General features: G+C 42.2%; 1 protein-coding gene across 3 annotated transcripts in view; it reads left to right on the forward strand.

The window, feature by feature from the left end:
* The first annotated feature begins 1722 nt into the window (after positions 1–1722).
* WLS (Wnt ligand secretion mediator) overlaps positions 1723–23180 on the forward strand; it is a 98847-nt gene continuing 77389 nt past the window's right edge. For 2 of the 3 annotated variants that reach the window (XM_036123031.2, XM_036123030.2), the window contains exon 1: positions 1724–2077. Coding sequence is in view for 2 of the 3 variants with exons in the window: in XM_036123030.2 (XP_035978923.1) it covers positions 1972–2077 (106 nt within the window). In the remaining variant the exon portion in view is untranslated. Of the gene's footprint in view, positions 2078–23180 lie in introns of all 3 variants that reach the window. The other variant, XM_078072937.1, reaches the window with a different exon arrangement.

The following is a 23180-nucleotide window of genomic DNA, read 5'->3' on the forward strand; positions in this document are numbered from 1 at the left end:
GCGACTGCCTTCTGGGGCTCCTTGCTCAGCAGGGAACCTGCTTCTCCCTCTGCCTGCAGCTTCCCCTGCTTGTGCTCTCTCTCTGACAAATAAATAAATAAGTAAAATCTTTAAAAGAAAACACACACATCCTGGTATCCTCAAGGGCTTAGAACAGAAAGCCTGGAACAGGTTAAGGGCTCAATATGTGAGCCCTACTGGTTAAAGGGTTGAAGGAAAGAATGAATAAATAGCAACTATATCCCCAGAACTCTTAAGAACTGTTCGACTCCAAGGAGATGGATTTTCATATATATAAAGTTTGGTATGGTCCTAAAGAGTATCTAGTCTAGTTGGAGACTAGAAATGAATACTTTCGTTAAGGGTAACCTGCATGGCATCTTCCATAAGGGCAATGTAAGCTCAGAAATCGAGCAGAGGACGGGTGACTTGCAGTATTCCCTTGGCACGAAGAGGGTATAGATAGAGGGGAGGAGCAAGAAACCAGGTGTCTAAGGGGTGGCAAACCATGTTTGGGGGGGTGACCAAACCAAGGGTCTATTTGGGCAATGTGAGTTGTGCTGGCCAAGTGACCCGTTTATGGAACATGGAAAAACCAGGCCCAGGAATTTAGGCTTGATAGAACAGGAACTCTCTTAAGAGTCCCACCCTCCTTTCCCCCTAGAAGTTAAGTGTAAATAGAAATATATCCTCACAAAGAGACAACAAACATTGCAACTAAATATGTGTACCATCTAAATCAAATAAGGTCTCTTTCAGGCTCTTGAAATGCAAAACGTGGGCTTGCTTTCACATTTATTTATTTATTCATTCCACAAAAGTTTATGGAGGATCTACTAGAGCTAGAATTTTGTTAGGAACCACGGGGTTGGGGGAGGGTGGGTACAAAGATGAATAAAACTCGGTCCCTATCCCCCAGGAGTTTACAGCCCTGTGGTGGAGACAAACGTGTACACACAAGTTCTTACAATAGGAGCTAAGAATGTAAACACAGGAGTTGTAGGGGTTGGGTTCAAGGAAATATTACACGGGGGAGATTTGGAAAATTAGAAAGGCTTTTCAGACAAGCTGGTTTTTAAATGAGGTTTAAAACTCCGACGGAGTAGAATACATGTTTCTAAGAGCCAGGGTCAAGGCTCTGGAAACCCCTGGAGTGGGGGATAATGTGGTAATGAACAGTTGTCTGATTTGGCTGGAGCACAGGGTTCCTTCAGGGGTGCAGTGGGGGGATTTAGCTGGGTATATACCCAGCAACTGAGGCTAGGGTCAGGTCAAAGGAAGCCAAAGACTTTATTCTGCATCTCTGTGCTCTGACTTAAGCATCTTTGGGTCCCTTTAAAAAATTCTCCTCCTCTTTCCTGAAGAGTTCTGGCAGTTGCGGGTGGGGCCCATTTCCTAAAGTCAACGCGTAAGTTAAAGGTCTGCAAAGCTGTCCGTGGGTGATTTAAATCTCGAACCAGAAAAGGAAACCTGTGAGAGGCGGGGTGGGGGAAACCCACTTAACAACAGCATCAACCCCCAAACGACACCAGCCCCGGGCGGGACAGACCGCCAGCCAGACCTGGGAGCGGGACGCCAGCACCCTCCGGAGCTCGAAGCCCCGCACAGGCGGGCAAGGGGGAGAGGAAGAGAGGGAGGGAGGGAGGGAGGAAGCGCGAGAGGGAGGGAGGAAGAAAGGGAGGGAGGGAGGCGGCGTCATGTGATCCGCTTCCCTGCTCCTTTAAGCGTCCACAGGCGGCGGAGCGGCCACAATCACAGCTCCGGGCATTGGGGGAGCCCGAGCCGGCTGCGCCGGGGGAATCCGTGCGGGCGCCTTGCGTCCCGGTCCCATCCTCGCCGCGCTCCCACACCCCTGAAGTTTTGCAGCGCCCAGAAAGGAGGCGAGGGAGGAGGGAGCGTGAGAGGAGAAGGGCAAAAAGCACACCCTAAAAACATTTATTTCAAGGAGGAAAGAAAAAGGGGGGCGCAAAAATGGCTGGGGCAATTATAGAAAACATGAGCACCAAGAAGCTGTGCATTGTTGGTGGGATTCTGCTCGTGTTCCAAATCATCGCCTTTCTGGTGGGAGGCTTGATTGGTAAGTGCGAGAGCTGCAAACTTTTCCCCCTTTCTCTCTTTTCGGGCCCCTTCCCTCTTTGCCTCTCGGGCTACTTGTTACAGTATCACTGCCTTGCTTCTATGATCTAATTAGTCCGGCTATTGTGCTTAAGAAAGCAGAGCTCCATGGGGCTCCGTGGGGCACAATCCAGTCTAGTGGCTAAGAGAAAAGGAGGGGAAAAAGTTTTGGCCTAGTTTCAGTATCCACTTGAAAGGAAGGAGGGGGGTGGCGGGGGTGGGAATCTTAAGCATGGCGACGGATCGCGCGAGGAAGCGCTGGGTTACAAAGTTGATTGCTGCTCCCCCTGCTTTTTCCCGCGTTCCCCCCTTTTCCTCTCCGTTCCCTCCCAATCAGCTCCCGGAGGGCAACGTAATCGACTTTATTGGGAACAACAGAAGAGTCAGGGAACTGCGCCCGGCGCTAACCCGGGAGCCCTGCTACGGGGCTGTGATCGTTGCCGGTATAAACGTATTTGGTCGTCTCGGCTCGGGGGTGAGAGTTTGCGTTTGGGGTCCCGACCTTCGCGCCGGCTGCTTCCTGGCCGCACCCCCCACCCCCCGCCGCGGCCGCGTAAGGGTCTGAGAGGTGGGCCCGGAGGCGGGATGCGGTAGGGTGCGGTGGGAGAAAGTCCTTGCTGGCGCTGAGGGAAGTTGGAGAGGTAGGAGGGGAAAAGCGTATCCGAAAGGTGTTGCTCTTGGCCTCCTGCCCTCTCGCGAATCTCCCCTCCCCCACTTCTCAGAGCCCCGAGAGCTGGTGATTCTGAAGCGCCCCCCCACCCCCCCGCCACGTCCTCCCCGGGCGCCTAGTAGAGCGCCTCCCGCCCCCGCCGCGGCTCCCCGCAGGTGACAGCTCTCCGGCCCCCGGCGACGGCGCCTCCCCTGGCGAGCACCTCCGAGACCTCTGGGAGCCACACAGGCTTCCGGGTGAAGAAGATGGTCTCACGGATCTTCCACTCGTAAAAACTCCCTCTTGCTGTCTCTCCATCTCCATCCATCCTCTAGCCTGGCCGCACACTCGCGTCCCCTGCCCCTCGAGATTTAGGACATCCCGGCACAAACTTCAGCGCCAACTTTGCGACGGGCGCGGATGGGTGCTTTTGCTTTCTTCACGGATCTGTGAAACTTTGCGGACTGGAGATCCACGGAGGGGCTTTCTCTGCCGGTCCCTTTACGAGAGTCCGCGCGGCGCGGGCGTGCGAGCTGCACAGGCTTGGGCACCTCGAGCCGTGTGTGTGGCGTTTTGTCTCCAGACTTGGGTTTGATGGGAACAAATTAAAGGGAGTCTGGTTCTGTAAATCACTGTAACATCCAAGCTAATTGTTTTAAACAAAGGAGAGTGGGTGAAGCTTCACCGAGGCAGAAATTTCTGGAGGAGATCATGCCTTTCTCTCTGTGTATGTATCCACAAAGCAGAAAGGGGTTCAGAGTTTTCCAAGCTCATATTCTTAATTTGGGCCAAATAGCTTAACCTTTTATTCCTGGAACTCTCACCCCTCAAATATATACACACACACACACACACACACACACACACACAACGGGGTTTGGCTTTCCTGTTAGGAGCCCCTGTGTGGCTACGTGCAATCTCCATGTTTCCCTGTATTGGATTTTTCTAGGCTCCTAATACATTCTCTGCTGGGAGCTGAAGGCAGCCTTCCCTGTGCCCTCACAGTGATTATGCAGCGGTTACAATTACACCTCTTGTCTCCCTTGATGAGCAGTTGCAGTTAGAAGCCATTGGATCTTGTGTGATTTCAGTGGCAGACCATAATTAAAATTTCTTGCACCTTGTGCTTTCAGAATTAAATTGGCCTATTATCCCTGTCTGACCTTCATCCTCTTTGAGGTTTTTGCACAAGCAGCAAACCATTACACATAGTTCCCTGGTGTTTGTTAGTGTGTGTTTCTTTTTCTTTTCCTAAGAAGCTGATCGCCTAGCCTTGAAGAGCCCATTATCCACTGTTGTAGGTTTCTTAGGGCACTTCGTGAACTAGCTTAATTGCTAGCATCTTGGTACTGTGGAGAAAGGTGCAAGAGCACTGGTGATAGGTGCTGGACATTAGCGTTGTTGTAGGATCAGAGCAGTTGTATGTTCAAAGAGGGGCTTGTCTGGAGGATGTGGTGCCAAGGGTTGTTTTTCCCAGAGAATTTGGCTGGTGACTGTACTTGATAACCATCTCAAAAAGTTAGTGATAGGTCCTGTAACTAGATTCCTCTCAGTAGGTAAACTGCTTTAGTTCCAACTTTACTTGGAAAAGAAAAACATCTATGTGTAACACTTCTTGGGGGAAATTGTGTAAGTTGACTGCTTAACTCCCTTCCTTCCTTCCTCAGTCGCCAAGACTGTGTCCCCACTCTGGCCGCAAAGATCAGATCCAGTTCACTTTTAAACACGGAATAGTGACTTAGCCCTTATCTCAACCATTTAGAGAGGTGGTTTTTTTTTTGTTTTTTGTTTTTGTTTTTGTTTTTCTGTTAAATCTAGGAACTTGGGTACAGTACAAGACCCAAATATGGGGAAAAAAATATCAACAAAAGGTAAGTGGGATGTTTTCCCACCAAACTTCCCTAAAATGAAAAGCAGGTGAAACTGAGCAACGACTGAAACTTCACCAAAGTGGGCAAGTGGAATCAGTGGTTGAAGAAGCAGTTTGTAGGCTGGAAAGTTGAAGTAAAGTTCAGAGACCTCCTCCTCCACTCTCTCCAGTGAGCAGAGACTCTTTCACTGCTCAATTCCACTGTTAAGTAGGAAGACAGGTTGGGGGTGGTGGTGAAGTGTTTCTCAATGCATCTGCAGAGGCCAAGTGAGAAAGTGAAATCTTCGCTTTGAATTGACCATGATATCTGTTTCTTTTTGATCATTGTTGTCCCCTGTGAAAGAAAACATGGCAGCCTAGGAAGGGGAGGATCTGAATGGCAAAGCTCCTGACTGTAAGCGTATAAGTACCCCATACACATATATTCAAAACACAGCCAGCAACCACCACCCCCAAACAATCATGACAAACCATGCACCCCAAAGTGACCAGGCAAATCAGTTAACCAAGTTTCATTCTCCTCATTGGTAGAGTTTTAGATGATGTTTGGACTGGTATTTGGTTGCAGCCTTCTAAGAATTGATGGGGAAATTTTAAACAGTAGATAAAAAGCAAATAGGAGGGATTGGGTTTTCATTTAGCCAGCTTAAATACTTCCCTAGCTCAATGGCCTTCTTAGAACCAGGTTTTTGTTCTGTTTTCTGCTTGTTTTGGTTGTTAGTTTTTCTTGTGGCAGTGTCTCTTTACTGCAAACCTTTGATGGTATTTTGTAAAAAGGCTCTAGAAAGCAATATCTTATATGGTAGAATTTGCGGTATTTAAAAATTCACTGAACTATGCCATGCTTCTATAAAAACTTTGAGCCATTATAAAATCATGCATCTGATTGTTTTCTTATGTGTTGAGAAGGGTTCTTAAGTGGCTAGCTTCTTTAGTATTTAGAATGTATTTAAAAATTTAAGAACCCCTAAAGGAAAAGAAAATATTTTTAAAGATGTAGCCTAATCTTTATCCTCCTTAAAAATAAGCCTGCAGAAAATGTAAAAAAATAATTTCCCTTTGATTTCATAAGGCAGAGAGGCAGCTGCAGGGCAGGGGTGGTAGAAGGGGGGAGGGCAGGGAGACCATGTGCCCTGAAACAAGAGTACAGCCTACTAAAAATCATGAACTTGAATCCCTGGCCCATTATGTGCAGTTTGCTCAGCTTCAAATTAGTCATGTCTTGGGGAAATAATGGTTGAAAAGGCAGGTCACTGTTCCCACCTGTTCTAAAACTGTTAAGAAGACTGTGAAGATCAGAACTGAATGAATGAAAAATGATTGCATTGTTTTAATCATACCATTAAATGAGAATATTCCAGACTTAAACTGTGCATAAGTATCAACAAATTGCCCATTATTTTATCTTCAGGGAGGATTGCTTTCTTTCAAAAGCTTACCATGAGTTCCCTTTTTTGTTCTTTAATGCTGAGAATATTACGTACATATAATATAAACATATATAATCAGTTTTCTCAATTTTTACATGGACTTATTTATTGCTTTTCAATGATATAGCCCATATTACTGTGCTATTATTATTTAAATGAGAACTGTTGGTAGCCTTGATTGTGGTTCATTCATGTGAATTTTTGTTTCTGCTACTATTGCTTATTTGGAAGTTGCAGGATTTTAAGAAATTAAATAAAATTAGAGTTATGCGGAGTGTGTAAAGGTTTGCTTCCCAGTAATTAGGTTTTAAGCTTGTTGTGGTACATATTATATTTTAGCATATATTGATAATGTAATACCTGTAATCCTGCAGTGTTTGGGTAGCTGGTCTCAAAAAGAACTAATCAATGGCTTTTGGTTGATGTTAGCCCACATTTTTTTCTGTATTTGATTCTCCTTTTTGTTTTGCGAAATTTCATACCTGACTAAACCATGTCATCTTTTTCTCTTTGTTAAACTACTGGAGTATCTAATGTGGTTTGTAGGAGTACTGTGCAATCTCAAAAATTCTTCTTGTAAAAAGGTGGGAAATTTTTTCTAGTGGAAATTACATTATTGATTCTTCAAAAACTTAATTATCTACTTGGTTATTGCAACAAAATCATGCTTGTTGTAATAATCTCTAATCATGCTTTCATCTAATCATTCCGTACAGCCTGTCTAGCCTTCTACTGGAACTTTGCCTTTTCCTTATTCAAAGTGAGAACCATTTCCTTGAGATAATCATGTTGTTTATGGCTTTGTAAGGTTTTCAGATCTCCTGCCTGAACTCAGATCTAGACTCAAAGCCTTTCCTAGCTAGTTGACATTTTGCAATAATTTGGCCTTTAAATTTTTTTTACATTCATATAGACTGAGGAAAGATTCTTACCTTATCTTCCTCATAAAGGTGTTTCTATGGAGATTTAGAATTTGAGATTGTATGAAAGTCCTTAGCTTAGAGCTCATATGTGTCACCTACCTAACATGCAAAATATTGATTAGAGCCTGCTGTGTGCCCAGGATAGGGCTGCAATGCCGACTGGGAGTTAGGAAAGAGGGGGACTTGAAGCCTGAGTAACCTAGGGAGAGCCAGAGGTAGAAAACAGCACTTCTTAATCCAAGTTCACCAGCAAAAGATTTCCTATGATGAAGTGTCTAGCATCAAGATAATTCTCACTTATTTACTGAGAACCCAAGAACATGTAAAATGAGAAGCCCTGTTAATTATACTGTCAGATAATTATATTAATATTTCATCTTGAAATAAATGTATTACTAAAATAATAACAACAAATGTTTAGCATGTTAGTTAAATGTGCGCTGTGTGCCAGACCTTACCTAATTTAATCCATGCAAAGCCTTGCCAGATTGGTAGCACTGTACCTATTTTACATGTAAGTAAACTGAGATTACCCAGTGAGTCAAGATTATCCAGCTAGTCAGGGTTAAAGCTCTGAATGGACTCCAGTCAATCTGACATCAGAGCCACAATCCTCAACCATCAGGTTACCCTGCCCTCACCTCCCAAAGCCTTGACTTTTAAGATTGAATGAATGTGGTTTAAACCCAGAAAGAGAAGATGAGTAACACTATAAATGCAGCTGCTTTCTCATTTTAATCATTAGGTAACATATCAAATGGAAAAAAAAATCCAATGTGATGATAAATGAAATTGAGTTCAGCTTTACATAACAGCAGATCCTGGCCAAGGCTAGGGGAGGACACCTTTTGAGAAGGCTGCATATGCCCATCTGACCAATTTCTTACAGGTTCAAACTAGTTCTTGTAATTGTCTGAATCATCCAGTTGGCTGAGCAGCCAAGTTCATTATCCATAAAAACGTTTGAGTTCTACTTTAAGGAAGATTACTTGATTTTATTTTCTCAGGTTAGTGGTTTTAACATATTTATGCAGTTATATACATCAGGACTTTTCCAAAGGAAGAGGAGAGAAGCAATCAACCGGTTGGAGAGGCTTTTAGAGGGTGTGGATTGGCAGGGATGGTAGAGCAATTGAAAGAAGAGCCTTTCACTCCAAGTTGACAGTTCTGTTCTCCAAAGGAAATTTCTGTTTGTATACACACCCATGCCTAATAATGAGAGCATCTCAAACTAGAGGCTTCCATGCTGACACCATGAATATGTACATTTTGTTCTTTGGAAAAAATGCTGGTAGACTTTCTTTCTTTTTTTTTTTTTAAGATTTTATTTATGTATTTGACAGAGAGAGCGAGAGAGAGAGAGCACAAGCAGGGGGAGCAGCAGAGGGAGAGAGAGAAGCAGGCTCACCAAGCAGGGAGCCCGACACGGGGCTTGATCCCAGGACCCTGGGATCATGACCTGAGCCGAAGGCAGACGCCTAATGACTGAGCCACTCAGCCGCCCCTAGACTTTCTTTATTCAAAGATTTACTGCTCTCAATTTTGATAGAGACTCTAAGAGATGATGGGGGACAGGGACCATCAAGACGTGAAATAATCGTGTCTATTTCATTTATGTCCTGTGTCTTTTCTGAGGTGTTGTAAGGGTTGCCTAATAGAATAGACAGCTGTGCCCAATGTGGACATTTCTGAGAGAAGATGCATGGATGGGGAGGAGGATGGGAGTGAAGGGGAGCTTGGGGCGTTGGTGATTTCAAACTTGATGATGAAATGATAGGGCTTTTCATAATAGGGCTAACCTAAAAGGATTGCTAAACAGCAGAGAAGGGCAACTCATGTTTTAGAATACAAAAATACTTAGGTTCTCCATTTTGCCTTTTACTACCACCTCTTCTCCCCTGCTTCCACCATGTTCCACCTCTAATTAAATTTTACAGGGGAGCAAAAGCAATAATCAGATTGTCATTGGACCAGTAGTGAGGGATTTGGTTAATTATGATTTGTTGCTTTTTGAGGATTTATTGGGTGGCTATGGAAAGTATTTTACATGTATTGATTCATTGAACCATCATAACAACCTAGAGAAGCAGGTGCTTTCTCCAGATTTCAGATGAATCAGATGCTCATTTAAGGAACTTCTCAGAGGGGACAGAGATAGTAAATGAGGGCAGGCACTCAAGTGCATGATCCTTGACTGAATCCTAAGTCATGCTCTTAAGGCTAATGCCACTCTCCTATTGTTTCTTCAATTTCTACAGGAAACAAGGTGTTGGAGTGTGATAAAATTGATTCTACACAGATTCAATAGAAGATGGAAGCTCAGTCTCCCCCTTTTCTGTTTCTACCTCTTTCCCAAACCACATCCTCCGTCACTGCATGGGTACTAATCATTGACCTAGTTGCTTCCTAAACAAATGATCCCAATTTTGTATACTGTAGCCGTTGTAAATGTTGACCGGTGTTTGCAGGCCATGCTGGAGAGGGCCAGACCTGAGAAAATAATGCCCCAGCTCCCTCCAGAAAGAAATTCGTACACACGCAAAGAGGAACTGAGAGTTGTCATTGAAAATGTGTCAAGATAACCAAACTCCTGAAGGCCCCAAATGCCTCCTGGATTTAGCATACAGAAGGGATCCTGCATATAGCTACCGAATACAGGAGAGGAGAATGTGGGTGTGGGAAAGGAAGATGGGAGTAGACTACGGATGCAGGAGAGAAAAACTAAGGCCTTTATAGAAATATGAGGCCATTTCTTTGGGACACAGCTTGTACTTGGATTTCCAAAACCTATTTCCGATACCATCCTCTTCTTCCATATTAAACTAGTGTTTCTATCTTCTGTGCCTTTTGAAATCCTGGGCCTTCAAGGGCAATTTTCTGCTCCCTCTTTTTCCTTCCTACTCCATTCTGTTAATATTTCCTGGTAAAGAGGTGTTCTTTCTTCACTAGCCCCTAGGAATTATAGGGCCTTCTTAAACTTCTGGTTAATTCCCTGGGTTAACTCAGAAGCTTTATCCACAAATAGACATTTCCAAGAGAGCAGAGGTAATTGAAAGAAGAGGCCAAGTTATTACATTTTTGTTGGCAAGGCGTTATGATTTTTCGTTAGAAAGAAGGTAATGGATCTGTAAATGATTGGCTCAGCTTTTTTGCAAAGCCCAGATTAATAAGGCTAAGCTCATGAGACCTGGTTGGGGGCCAGTTAACTGCTGCCTTAGTCCTGGCTGAGCCCCTCCCAAAGAGAGAGCTCCTGATCTCAGGGTAGCATCACATAGTGGAGGGAGACCTGGCTCGAACTCTGCAGACCACGTGTGGTCTCAATGATCTCAAGTCACAAAAGCTCCTTGGCTCGCCCCTCAACTGTGATGTGGGACAGAGCCCTCCTACATCATGGATGATGGCTGTGAAGAGCCACCCTCTCCAAGACATGGCACCCGTTGGGCTGTCTCACTGAACCTGGCCCACCAAAGAGGAGATTCCCAGAGGACTTTTCACTGAAGCCATCTGCTTAACCCCATATCCATCTCTCCTACTTTTTTTTCTCTGTTCTTCTGTCTTTCTAGATCTGGGGCAACTTAACTATGACATTGTTTATTTTCTATTCTTTTTTTTTTTTTTAAGTTTTTATTTATTTACTTGAGAAGAGAGCAAGAGTGAGAGCGAGAGAGCACAGAGGGAGATGGAGAAGCAGACTACCCGCTGAGCAGGGAGCCTGACAAGGGGCTCGATCTCAGGACCCCAAGATCATGACCTGAGCTGAAGGCAGATGCTTAACAGACTGAGCCACGCAGGTGCCCCTTTGTTTTCTATTCTTTGTCTTCCTTAAGTCATCACTACTTTGTCAAACACCTCCAGATTCAGGAGGTATGGGAGTGACTCGAAATATACCTGGTTTGGGTTTGAGAGTGCGCAGAGAGATTATCCTGCTTTCTAACACTAATTCCCATGTTATCACCGAATGTCTCATAATGAGCCTTCCCCAAAGGGTAGACGTTAATATTATTATCAATTGTTAGTAAATAAGAATGCAAGTCTAAATCATTGTCCTAAAGCATGCACATTTTATTCCCAGGAGAATTCCTCATGCTTATATTTGAGGTTCATTACTTTTGCTTTATACACAATTAAAAAAAATATTAAGTAATCTCTATACCCAATATGGGGCTTGAATTCATGACCTCAAGATCAAGAGTCACATGCCCCACCCACTGAGCCAGCCAGGCGCCCCTGCTTTATACACAATTTTAATAGAGCTTGGGTATGCCGTTGTCTAAGTCTACAAAAGTTGGGATTATTGGCCACCAAAATTCACTGGCAGCAGAGAGGTGTAAGAGTAGAGCAGGTAACATGAGGACAAAGGAAGAATGCCCAGGATTCTGGGGTCTCTGGGATACAGGTGAATCACTGCACACCTCAGTAAGCTCCCCCTTGGTGGCATCATTACATTATAGGCCAATATGATAATTGAGTCTGCTCTAAAACTGTGGATCTTATCACTTGCCATGAGTGCAGCTTGTGGGGTTGGTCCACTTTATCTGTACACTTTGGTGGTATTTGGCCTGAATGGGAACTGTGGGGCCTTTGCTATTAAACTGCAAAAAGGGTCTTGGAAACCATCTTGTTTTACTTCTTCAGAGGAGGAATCAGAGTCCCAGGAAAGGGCAGGGACTCAGTTTACACAATTAGAGGCAGCTCCATAGCTTGGACTCCGATTCTAATGCCAGTCAGCCCTGGAAGCATGTATCTGCTTTTGAGCTTCACCACGATGATCATCTGAAGGCCGTGCAGTTGATGTGCAGAGATCTCCTTACTTGTGGTTCCTACAGATCTACTGACTTTCCTGTTACTTGAAAATAAAATAGTGGGGCGCCTGGGTAGCTCAGTTGATTAAGCATCTGACTCTTGATTTCGGCTGTGATCATGGTCTCAGGGTGGTGAGACCCAGCCCCACATCAGGCTCCAGGCTGGGCTTGGATCCTGCTTGAGATTTTCTCTCTCCCCCACCTCCCTCTTAAAAAAAATAAAGAAAAGAACATTAACTTTAATGTCTTCTCCCTCTTGCCTTTGTATACTTAATATTCTTTAAGATTTATTTATTTTTTGCGAGAGAGAGAGCACAGGAGTGAGCACAAGCGGGTGAAAGGGGCAGAGGGAGAAGCAGGCTCCGTGCTGAGCAGGGATCCCTTTGTTGAAAGGACCCTGGGATCATGACCTGAGCCGAAGGCAGACGCTTAACCAACTGAGCCACCCAGGCGCCCTGTATACTTAATATTCTTAGTGATAGAATTACATATAGTGTTATGCTGTTCTATGTGGATTTCAAAGAATACCACATAATTTATTTTTTATTTTTTATTTTTTTTAAGATTTTATTTATTTATTTGACAGAGAGAGACACAGCGAGAGAGGGAACACAAGCAGGGGGAGTGGGAGAGGGAGAAGCAGGCTTCCCGCGGAGCAGGGAGCCCGATGCGGGGCTCGATCCCAGGACCCTGGGACCATGACCTGAGCTGAAGGCAGACGCTTAACGACTGAGCCACCCAGGCGCCCCTTGTGTTTAGTTTTAAAACTTAATCAGGCTGAGGTTTCCTTGTCTAAAATTCTGTGACTAACTTTGCTACTTTCAGGGAATGTGTGGCAGGCATAATTCTGAAGTTGTAGTGAGTCTGGGGGAAGTGACATGCCCTATATTTTTTTGGTCTGTTTTGCATACAAAAGAGACAACAAAATTGCTCATTCTTTATCTCTGCCACCTCTTTAGTCTGAAGGTAATTGCAAGCAGAAAATTCAAATTGCCAAAACAGGGCTTAAAACGTTGAGAGCTCCGTGCCATTGTGACTGCCATGCATATTCTTGTATTTCCAAAGGTACAAGCGTTACATTGTAATTTCTTCCTCCTCTGCGTTTTTGTTGAAAGTAAGCAGAGTCACAAAGCACTATTTTTTCTGCATCCTCTGACTTAGCGGGAATGAATATGGACTTTTTTATTGAGGTACAATTAACATATAACATTAGTTTCAGGTGTACAGCATAATGATTTGATATTTGTATATCCTGTGAAGTGATCACCACAATGAGTCTAGTGACCATGTCACCATACAAAGTTACAAAGTAGTTTTTTCTTGTGATGAGAACTTTTAAGATTTACTCTTTTAGCAACTTTCAAATATGCAATACAATATTACTGATTATACTCACCATGCTGTAAACTAATTAGATTCCCATGCCTTATTTATTTTATAACTGGAAGTTTGTACCTCTTGACCTCCTTTATCCATTTTGCCTAACCCCAAACCCCACTCCCCTCTGTTAACTACCAGTCTGTTCTCTGTATCTCTTAGTTTTGTTTTGTTTGTTCATTTGTTTTTTAGATTTAGATGTAAGTAAAATCATATATTTGTCTTTGACTTGTTTCACTTAGCATAATATATTCAAAGTCCATCTTTGTTGCAAATGGCAAGACCTCACTCTTTTTTATGGCTCAGTAGACTCCCATTGTATATATGCACCACATCTCCTTTATCCATGCATCTATCAGTGGACACTTAGGATGTTTCCATAGCTTGACTATTGTAAATAATGCTGCAATGACCATGGGGATGCATATATTTTTTTTGAATTAGTGTTTTCATTTTCTTTGGATAAATACGTAGAAGTGGAATTGCTGGATCATATGGTCATTCTATTTTTAATATTTTGAGGAACCTCCATAGGTTTTCCACTATTTACATAGTGGCTCCATTAACTTACATTCCAACCTTGCACAAGGGTTCCTTTTACTCCACATCTTTGCCAACACTTGTTATTTCTTGTCTTTTTGATACTAGCCATTCTAACAGGGGTGAGATGATATCTCACTGTGGTTTTGATTCGCATTTCTGTGGTGATTAGTAATGTTGAACATCTTTCGTGTGTCTGTCAGCCATCTGTATGTCTTTGGAAAAATGTCTATTCGGATTCTCGGCCCATTTTTAAATCCGATTGTTTGGATTTTGTTGTTGTTCATGAGTTGTGTGAGTTTTTTGTTTGTTTGTTTTTTAAGCTTTTTTAAGTAGTCTCTAAACCCTACATGGGGCGCAAACTCACGACCCTGAGATCAAGAGTTGCATGCTCTATTGACTGAGCCAGCCAGGCAAGGAAGTTCTTTATGTATTTTGAATATTACCCTGGGGTATCTGTTTTGCAAATATTTTCTCCCATTCAGTAGATTTTCTTTTCGTTTTGTTGATGGTTTCCTTTGCTGCACAGAAGCTTTTTAGTTTGATGTAGCCCTGCTTGTTTATTTTTGCCTTTGTTGCCCTTTCCTTTGAAGTCAGATCCAAAAAATCATCGCCAAGACCAATGTCTAGGAACCTACCAACTATGTTTTCTTCTAGGAGTTTTATGGTTTTAGGTCATACATTCAAGTCTTTAATTCATTTTGAGTTCATTTTTGTGCATGGTGTAAGATAGTAATCTAATTTCATTCTTTTGTATGTGGCTGTCCAGTTTTCCCATTTATTGAAGAGACTGTCCTTTCCCCATTGTATATTCTTGCCTCAAATCTGGACTTTTAAGTCTCTGTTTAACATGCTTGTCTTTAGGTGATCACAACCAGAAGTTGGGTTCCGTATTTTATTAAATCCAGCCCTGATTTCTCAAGGCAAATCAGGTCTTTTTGAGGCCCTATTCTTTTTACTCTGGGTTCTTATAGATTTTATCTGCTCTCATTTAGGTTGTAACTTGCCTGAGAACGGAATGCCTTAAATGTGGAAAAGACACGTTCCCACATTCCTTTCTTTTCTCTGTTCTGTTGAGCTAGTTCTGGCTTGTGTGAAATGGGTTCCAACTTTAGCCCCAGCGTGCCTGGGCTAAGGGAAGTTGTAGATAAGATTTTTACTGAGGCTTTGAAAAGACTGAACCATGGGGCCTGGCTGTCACTTATAGAACACACCTCTATAAGCTTAGAAAGGATCAGCTTCTTCAGAATTAGAAGTGGGGGGTGAGGTGGGGCTCAGCTGTGACAGGAAACCCTGGGACCTTAGGCATCCTTTTAGTCACCCTTCCTCCTTATTTTACAAAGTTTGCAGGTCCCTGAGAGAACTGGTGTTAAATCACCCAGCATCATTCTTTAAATATACCTAAACAGAAAAGAGTTTTGCACTATAAGAACATGACATTTCTGGATAATAGTTGATGAAAGAGAAATAAACAGGATAATTTTTAGACACAAGATTTTTAAACCAAAAGGACATTTAAGGTCACCTTTCAAATAGCATGTTTCTTTTTTTTTATAGGTATCAGAAGAATCTTCATTCCCCTCTTCCCTACCTCACCCACCTGTTAAAACAGGGAAAGAGAGAAAATAGAGTTTGGGGGAAGGATGAGCAATACATTTGGGATTTGAACAAAATCAGCATAAAGATATATTTGAGACAATAATATTTCTTTGTCAGGACTTGGGTTAGGTACTGATGCCAGCTCCATCCAGGGAAGTCCTCTATCTCACGTTACAGTAAGTCTCTTGGCTAAGCAGAACTGCTGCAATGATTTTGAAAATTGCCTTTGATGACTTGGGCTTCTTATGGGATTCCTAGGAAACAGTCACTCTATAAGCAAGGTGTTGGTTCAAGGTTTTCCTTATGATGTTTCTGATTTTGATAAACGTACAGATCCTTCCATTCAGAGTGATCAGATTTCTAACTGGTGGCATGTGGTTTTACGGTTGATCAATGGGTATGATCTGGTTTGTTAGCAGACTTGCTTTGTAACTTAGACAAACCATTTATATGCTGTGAGCCTCAGTTTCCGCATCTAAAAATTTCTCCTGGGGCACCTGGCTGGCTCTGTCAGTAGAGCGTGCGACTCTTGATCTCAAGATTGTGAGTTCAAGCCCCACATTGGGTGTAGAGCTTACTTAAAATAAAATAAAATAAAAATTCCCCTTCATAGGGAGGTTGTAGGGTTTAATGAACTTAAGTTACCTACACCTACGTGTTAGATCAATCCATATATGTTAGCTATTTCCCTGATTTATAGGTTGTAACTAATTAACTTCTCAAGGTTCGTCCTTTCCATCTCTCTCTCTCTCTCTTTTCTCTCTCTTTCTCTCTTTTGAGTCATCCTCTGTCTGGTTAGGCTCATGGCAGGGTATTTCTGCTTCTTAGTGGAGTATATAAAATTAGAAACCCAGCAACCCTGCTTGATAGCCTTCTATTAGGTACAGTCCATGCTGCCAACAATTTAAGAAGCATGTCATTTACCCATTTGGTGAATTGGAGCGATTCACTTTTTGAGCCAGTTAGTGATAGTTTTCACCAAGGTTTCATTTGAATCCTAGATTTTGTCTTTTAAAATGCTGGACCAGTTTTCACGGCTCTCTAAGCCCAGGTAGCAAGACTTTTAAATAGATACCGATTAATACATGGAAGAGGTATATTCCATCCATGCTTGCTGCAAAATGAATCCCAGTTGTTCTGTTTTAAATTATAAAATTGAAGTTATCATCCATTGGGAAATTTTTCTGCTTCCGGATATAACATAAATGACAAAGACCTTTGAAAGTCAAACTTGTAGGGAAAAAAATGATCTTTTTCTTATAAAATATTAACTAACTACTTCTGAGACATTAGCTAGAATTTAATGTTATAAGAAATTATAAAGAAAAAATAAAGATGAAAATACAACCTTCATAAGACTGTAAGCTACATGAGAGCAAAGAAGGGTCTAATTTGCTTATCATCTTGAGTGGTTACCACAGTGTAGTGCGGCAGAGGTGCCCAGAAATACTTACAGAAGAAAGAGAGAGGAAGGAAGAAAGGAAGGAAGAGATGGAGGGAGGAAGGAAGGCTTTGTTTGCATTTGTACTTACTGCAGAGAGAGCTAAAATGCTTCAACTTTAAGATCTGCCCTAAGACTTGTAACATTGTATTCCAAGCTGTTCTTTTATAGTTAAATGAGGAAAGGTTTCTTATTATTTGCTTGAACTTAAAAGATTGTGCCACCTTCATGGTTTGTATGCTTTGATATATAAACGTGTGCAATTTTGGAGTTTTGGAAAGGGACATTATCCTATTATATTGTGGAGACTAAGGCCTAGAGGAATCACAGCGAGACAGTAAGATTGGAAGGAAGTGTCCTGACCACTAGTGGAGTGTTTCATTACCCATGCCGATGGTTATGCTGATTACTATTATGTCTAATCTACCTATTGGTCTTCACTTGGCCATAGGGCAAAGAACTGACTGACTGCTTTGTTGATAAGGTTTGCTGGGAGGAAGGAACACACTACCATCTGTATTTTTCAAACTTCGAATATTCAAATGAGAACATTGAATGATAATAACAATTTTGTGTTTTATTGTCTTTAAGAAGTAAATGTGTTTCTTCTGCTCCATGAGGGCTGGTTTTGGGGGCTTCTTTAAGAAGAGCACATAGTTTAATTTTCTATAAACTTTTAAAGATGGGAAATACATCTTTCAGAGTTTCCCTCCTAAGAACGTTGCAGATGCATCTGCAGTTCTTCATAGAGATGGGTAATAATATATTTATGATGTCAGCTTTCGTAACTGCCCTTGACAAGAAAGCCTAATACATCCAAATAACCACCTCTGCATTCCACTGTGTTCAGCTTGTGGACACAATGAATTCCTCCACATAGTCTTCCAGGTTCCTGAAGGGTATGGAAACGTGCGTGCTGTGCTCAGTGCATGCCTGCAGGCAGAGAGGAACTTGGGCCTGTTGACTTTCTAGTGGAGCAGGTGCAGATGGGAGGAGAGATTTAGGAAGCAGATGTAAACTGGGAGGGAAGAAAGCAAAAGCCAAGGAGAAAGCTCCACAGAAGCTGGACTTGGACATCTCTTAGCTAGAGGAGGAGTATTGCGGGGGAAGGGACACAGAGCTGGCATGAAGTAAGGGGACAGGGAGGCTCTGGTGTTGGGAGAATGTAGGGGCTTAAAAGAAAGGCTCCATCATGTCATCCTGTACTCTCTCCCTCTAGAGTAATGACACTTCTTTTTTGCTATGGCCCCATCCGGGACTCCAAAGACTGGGTAAAACCACACTGGCAATGGGAGTTTGCTATTATAAATGTAAGCAAGAACTGTGGGGTTGGAAGAACGGGATGCACATCCTGGCCGCACCACTTGCTGGCTATGTGGCTCCGAGCAAATGACCTCACTGAGAGCCTGAGTTTCCTTTTCTCTCAAATGGGTAAAATGGGAGCAGTAATGTTCATCTCATGACGTTTCTATGAGGATTCAATGACATAATAGGTGAAAAGATCAAATGAGATACGAATGTGTACAGTGCCTGGCAAATAAATAGTAAACACTTAGAATATGCTAGGTGCTGTTTTATTGTTAGTGTTATTCTTTTAATCCTGGAGTGAGTTCCCGGAGTTGATTCACTGGAGTCCTTTGGGACGCTGACGTAGGTTTTCTGCCTACTCTGAACCTGGCCATACTGGTTCAGAGAGATGTAGATGCTTCTAGAGTCAGGTCTAGGTTCCCTTGTATACATATAAAATCTAGAGATTAGGATCATACATATTCATTCCTTCCTAATTTTTGTTTATGTTTTTGAACAAGAATACAATGATGTTAAAGGCATTAAAAACAAAGAAAAAAAATCCTCCATTTTAATTCACCATTTTAATACAAATCCACGTTAATTTTTTATTCTTTCTCTTTCTCTGACTGAATATTTCCAATTTCATATAAAAAAGTAGAAAAGCCTAGTTAGCAGAGGCTGAAAAGTTTATTGTTGATGCCTTCACCAATTGAATGTTTACTCTGAAGATTCAGCAATCAACTCCTCCTCTCCTCCTCCTAAACTTTCCTTTAATACTTAACTCAAGATTGCTTGTTGAACCATTGAACCATGGGAAATTCATTTTCAAAATCTGCTTAATTGCTGTGAGACTTTTAATTTGTTCTGGATGATGGTGCTAATGTCTGGGAACTGGGACTGAAGCCCTCCGAAGTTGTTAATTCAATCAGCCGCTGTGCCCTTGCCATGCCTAATGAAGGAGGGGGGGCATCCAGATCCTTCTCACAAAGAGGCTGGGTCCCTCCTGACCACCTCGTCAAAGATGAATAAGAGAGGCCCCACAGTTAAGTCGAACACTTGGGGCAAATTACCAGGGTGTCGGTCCACGTTATCCAAAGCCCTGGGTTGTACTTCTCAAAATAATTATGAAGTAGATTTTACGTAGGACCCTAGGGTTTTTAAAGGCATGGCTGGGTTTTGTGTGCGTGTTGTTCACACCTGCTATTCTGCAAAATTCTTTAATCACGGAGGTTCTGTGGTGGCTCTGTCTATAATCTGTAAGATCATAAACATCACCCCCAGACCATTGATATTCCCGTTAACCACAGAAGTTTTCCATGGCGAGACTGGTGAAAGCTTGCTCTGTCCTCATGATAAATTAGCTTGTTTATTCCTCTTCTGCTTATTTCTATCCTGCTGTTGATTAGTGTAATGAAGCAGAAGTCCATTGTGTATGTTCATTGGGTAGCGATCCTCTGGCACCAAAGGGGGTAATTGAGTAGAAAGGCAGAATGCTGTTGGTGCATGAGAGAAGTTAACACCACATGAGGTCACCAGGCTTCAAGCTTTAATCAATGTGGACACAATGCAATTGAGATTTTGAAAAGGGTTTGTTTATAGTGTGAGAGTAAGGGTCAGTAGTTAATTTGAAATGCTGTAGGTGTGTTTTCCTTGAACCAAGAAGGTACAGAGCATGTGTCATAGAGGATTGTAAATATCCTCAAGGGAGGGATGTAATTGGGGTAGAGGTTTAAAAAGAAGGGCATTTAAGAACTTCAGTGTACTTACTATTGACCCATCCATGCTTTATTTAAACTTTTACCATTCTTCAAAATGGGAAAGAGACTGTAGAAGAAACACTATATAAGTCTGTAGTATAGAGGAACAGCACTACCAAGAAAGAACTCTTTTTTTTTTTAAGCAGTATTTCCTTTGGGAAGATATTTGGAGTGCTATAAAATATTGCTCGTACTAGTACTGGGTGCTAATTCTAAAAGAATTCTCACTCTCAGAAGCTCCTGTCTTCTGGGATTTTTAATTGCCATGGCTTGAATGAGATAATATGAAAACCATTAACCCGTCTACTTGTTCATACTGCTGTCCATTTCCATTTCAGGCTCCTGCCTATACCAGGCATGACTGTTTTTTGGATTATCTTTGACATTTCCCTCCATTATTTTATTACCTCAGTTTCAACAGCTAGAAACACCATATTTTTATGATCACCCTGGCCAATCTGAAAGTAAAGAAGGCCTTGTCCTTTTGTTGCAGGGAGGTTTTGCAGGCCAACATCTGGCTTTCAGAAATGACTACAGGGAAGGAACGTAGAGCTCTGGTAGAGCCAGAGGCTTGACGTGGACTCCCAGGTGCTTTGTGGAGTGTATGTTAAATTTGAATTCATAATCTCACTACCTCACATTTGTATAGTGCTTTTATCCTTCTTCAAAGCACTTTCTAGAAATCCTCTCATTTGGCCTTATCAAGAGCACTCTAAGATAGGTGGGTTCACCAAGGATATTCACATTTTAAAGTTATGGAAACTGAGAGGGAAAATAGCTGTGTCCGTGGTGAGTTTTGTTTATGGAAGTTTGATTTGGTGAGATTTGTTTGTGGCGGAATTACTCTGGGGATTTGAAGTTTAATTGCTATATGATGATACAGTGAAGACTGGGGGAAAAAAGCTGGGTTTTTTGATACGGAGAATGATTTGTCATAGAAGTCACTCTATGTTAGCCAAGCATTACTTTTTGAACTGTCTCCAGGAAAAGTCAGTGCCATCAGTGGTCCATTTTCTTCACCTTAACCTGGTATAACACTCAGATGTTCCCATAAAAAATTGTTGAGTATATCAGGAATATCTCTTTGAAAGATCAACAAAATTTCAGCCTCCTAAGAATATCCAGATGTTTTGATCTTTTCTTCAGCAGAATCTGGTCTTTAGAACCCTGTCGTAAATCTTAAGAAGGAGCTAGGGAGTGCCTAGATGAGAATGAAACTAATTTACTACATTTAGCAAGTGAATGGGGTTGTGGTGTGGTCACTCACTGCATTAACACTTCTGTGTGCCGTCCTCCATTATTTATGTCATGCCAATATAGATGCATTGAAAGGTCCTTTTTGATGTTGGTATGATATCCCATAGAATGGATGTACCATAATTAAGTTACCCAATTTCCTGTAGCTGGACATTGATATTTCCATTTTGGGGCTTGTATATTAGCAATACTGGGGAAACCTTCCTTGTAGTTAAATTCTTGTTCATACCCTTAATTATTTCCTTGGAAACTTCATTCTGTGAATTTTTCTTAGGTCAAAAGGCATGCTCAGCTGACTAAGGGTCCAACTCTTGATTTCAGCCCAGTCATGATCTCAGCGTTATGAGATGGAGCCCTGTGTGGTTGGCTCCGTGCTCAGCAGGGAGTCTGCTTCTCTCTCTCTTTCCCTCTCCCTCATCTCCTCCCCTTGCTCTCACGTACTTGTACTCGCTCTCTCTAAAATAAATAAATAAAAATAAGAAAAAAAAGGCATGCTCATTTTTAAAGATTTTGATTGAGACTGCCAACTTGCCTTTCAGATTATTAATAACCACCATAGAACCCATTGGTCAAGTCTGGAAGTGTCCATCTCCCTGCATCTTGGCCAGTCCTGGGCATTGTTTTTATTTTTAAAAATTTTCTAATCTGCCAAGAATATCTTCTGTTAATTTACATGTCTTTGATTACTAGTGAGGATGAATCTATTTTCCTATGCTTTCTGGCTGTTTATTTCTTTTGTGACTTGCTTGGTTATTTTCTTCCTTTATTTCCATCCCTGTAATACAACTTCTTAGAGATTAGGGAAAGAGAGAAGACTTATTGGGGAGGGTGGTTCAGCCCAGTTCTATTGATAGCAGGACCCTAGTTTCCCTGTTGCACTTGCCCCTCTCCACTCCCCATCTGTGTGGTTGAAGAGAATCTTCACCTCTGTCTCCAGTGATGGACACGTAACCAAGCCACAGTGAACACATGGCTCAGGTTAGTCTACTCAGAGTGAGTTCTGAGGCTTGTTGGAGGCCACCAGAAAGAGATGTCTTTTCTTTTTCTTGCTGAGCTTGAACTCAGGTAATATGAGCCTAGAACTGTTGGAGTCCCTCTAATGAAACCTGAGAATGAAACTAATAAAATATAGGGTAGAATTCAGTGACTGTAGAGAAGTGAGATCTGTTCACATAATGTGATTTCTCAAAACAACCTCTATCTAAAGACTGCTTTGTCTCTGGACATTTTTTAGCTTCACCTTGTTAATTGATTGATCATTTGATTTTTGCTAAAGCAACTTTGAGCAAGATTTCCATTTCTCTTGCAACCAAAAGACCCCAGACTGATGCACTTACTGCATCTTGGTTTAAGGATAGGTTGATGGAGACCATTGCTATATTGCAGAAGGTGTATCTGGAGAGTTTGCTCAGGTTTCATGGAATAAGTCTTCTGTAACAATAAAAGATAAAATCAGGTATGGGACCAACCTCTGGAGGCATAGCTCGTCCAACCAGAGTAGTGGTTGAAATGATGTTTGTGTGTGTGTGTGTGTGTTTGTGTGTGTATGTTGTACCACTGTTGGAGCATCAAGTGGCTGGTGAAGATCATTAGTGACAATTCCTGGAGCTTGGCCAGGCTGCTGGCTTTGAAGTGAAGCTCATTGCAACGCATACTCCTGCTGAGCTGGATGTCTGTGTGAAATGGATGGCAACAGGATGTCCCAGCAGCTAAAATGAGGTTCTTGAAGGCATAGGAGAAGCTTTAATGACTGCCCAAGCAGAGCAGTATTTCTGGGGATGGTTGGGAAATTTGAGTAGATGTTACAATGGCTTGAGGTTTCTTTAGGACATCCAAGAGTCTGTGAAGCAGAACAAAAAATGGGGCAGCACATGTTACGATAGTTCCTGAACTGGGTTAGTGATGGGCTACAGATGGAAGTGCACACGTGGTGCCTTCGACCAACTTAAATTTGATTGGAGAGACAGGATCAATAACATTAGACAGTTTGTCATTAAGATCAATGTTGGGTGAAATAGAGTGTGTTCTAAGCATTTTTCAGATCAGATAAAAAGGTGTTTTTTGGTTTTTTTTTTGACGAACTAAAGAGTTTTACCTGGGCCTTTAAAGTATGGGGTGATCATGTGAAGC

This window comes from Halichoerus grypus, chromosome 5 (genome assembly GCF_964656455.1).
Source record: "Halichoerus grypus chromosome 5, mHalGry1.hap1.1, whole genome shotgun sequence".
Lineage (NCBI taxonomy): Eukaryota > Metazoa > Chordata > Mammalia > Carnivora > Phocidae > Halichoerus > Halichoerus grypus.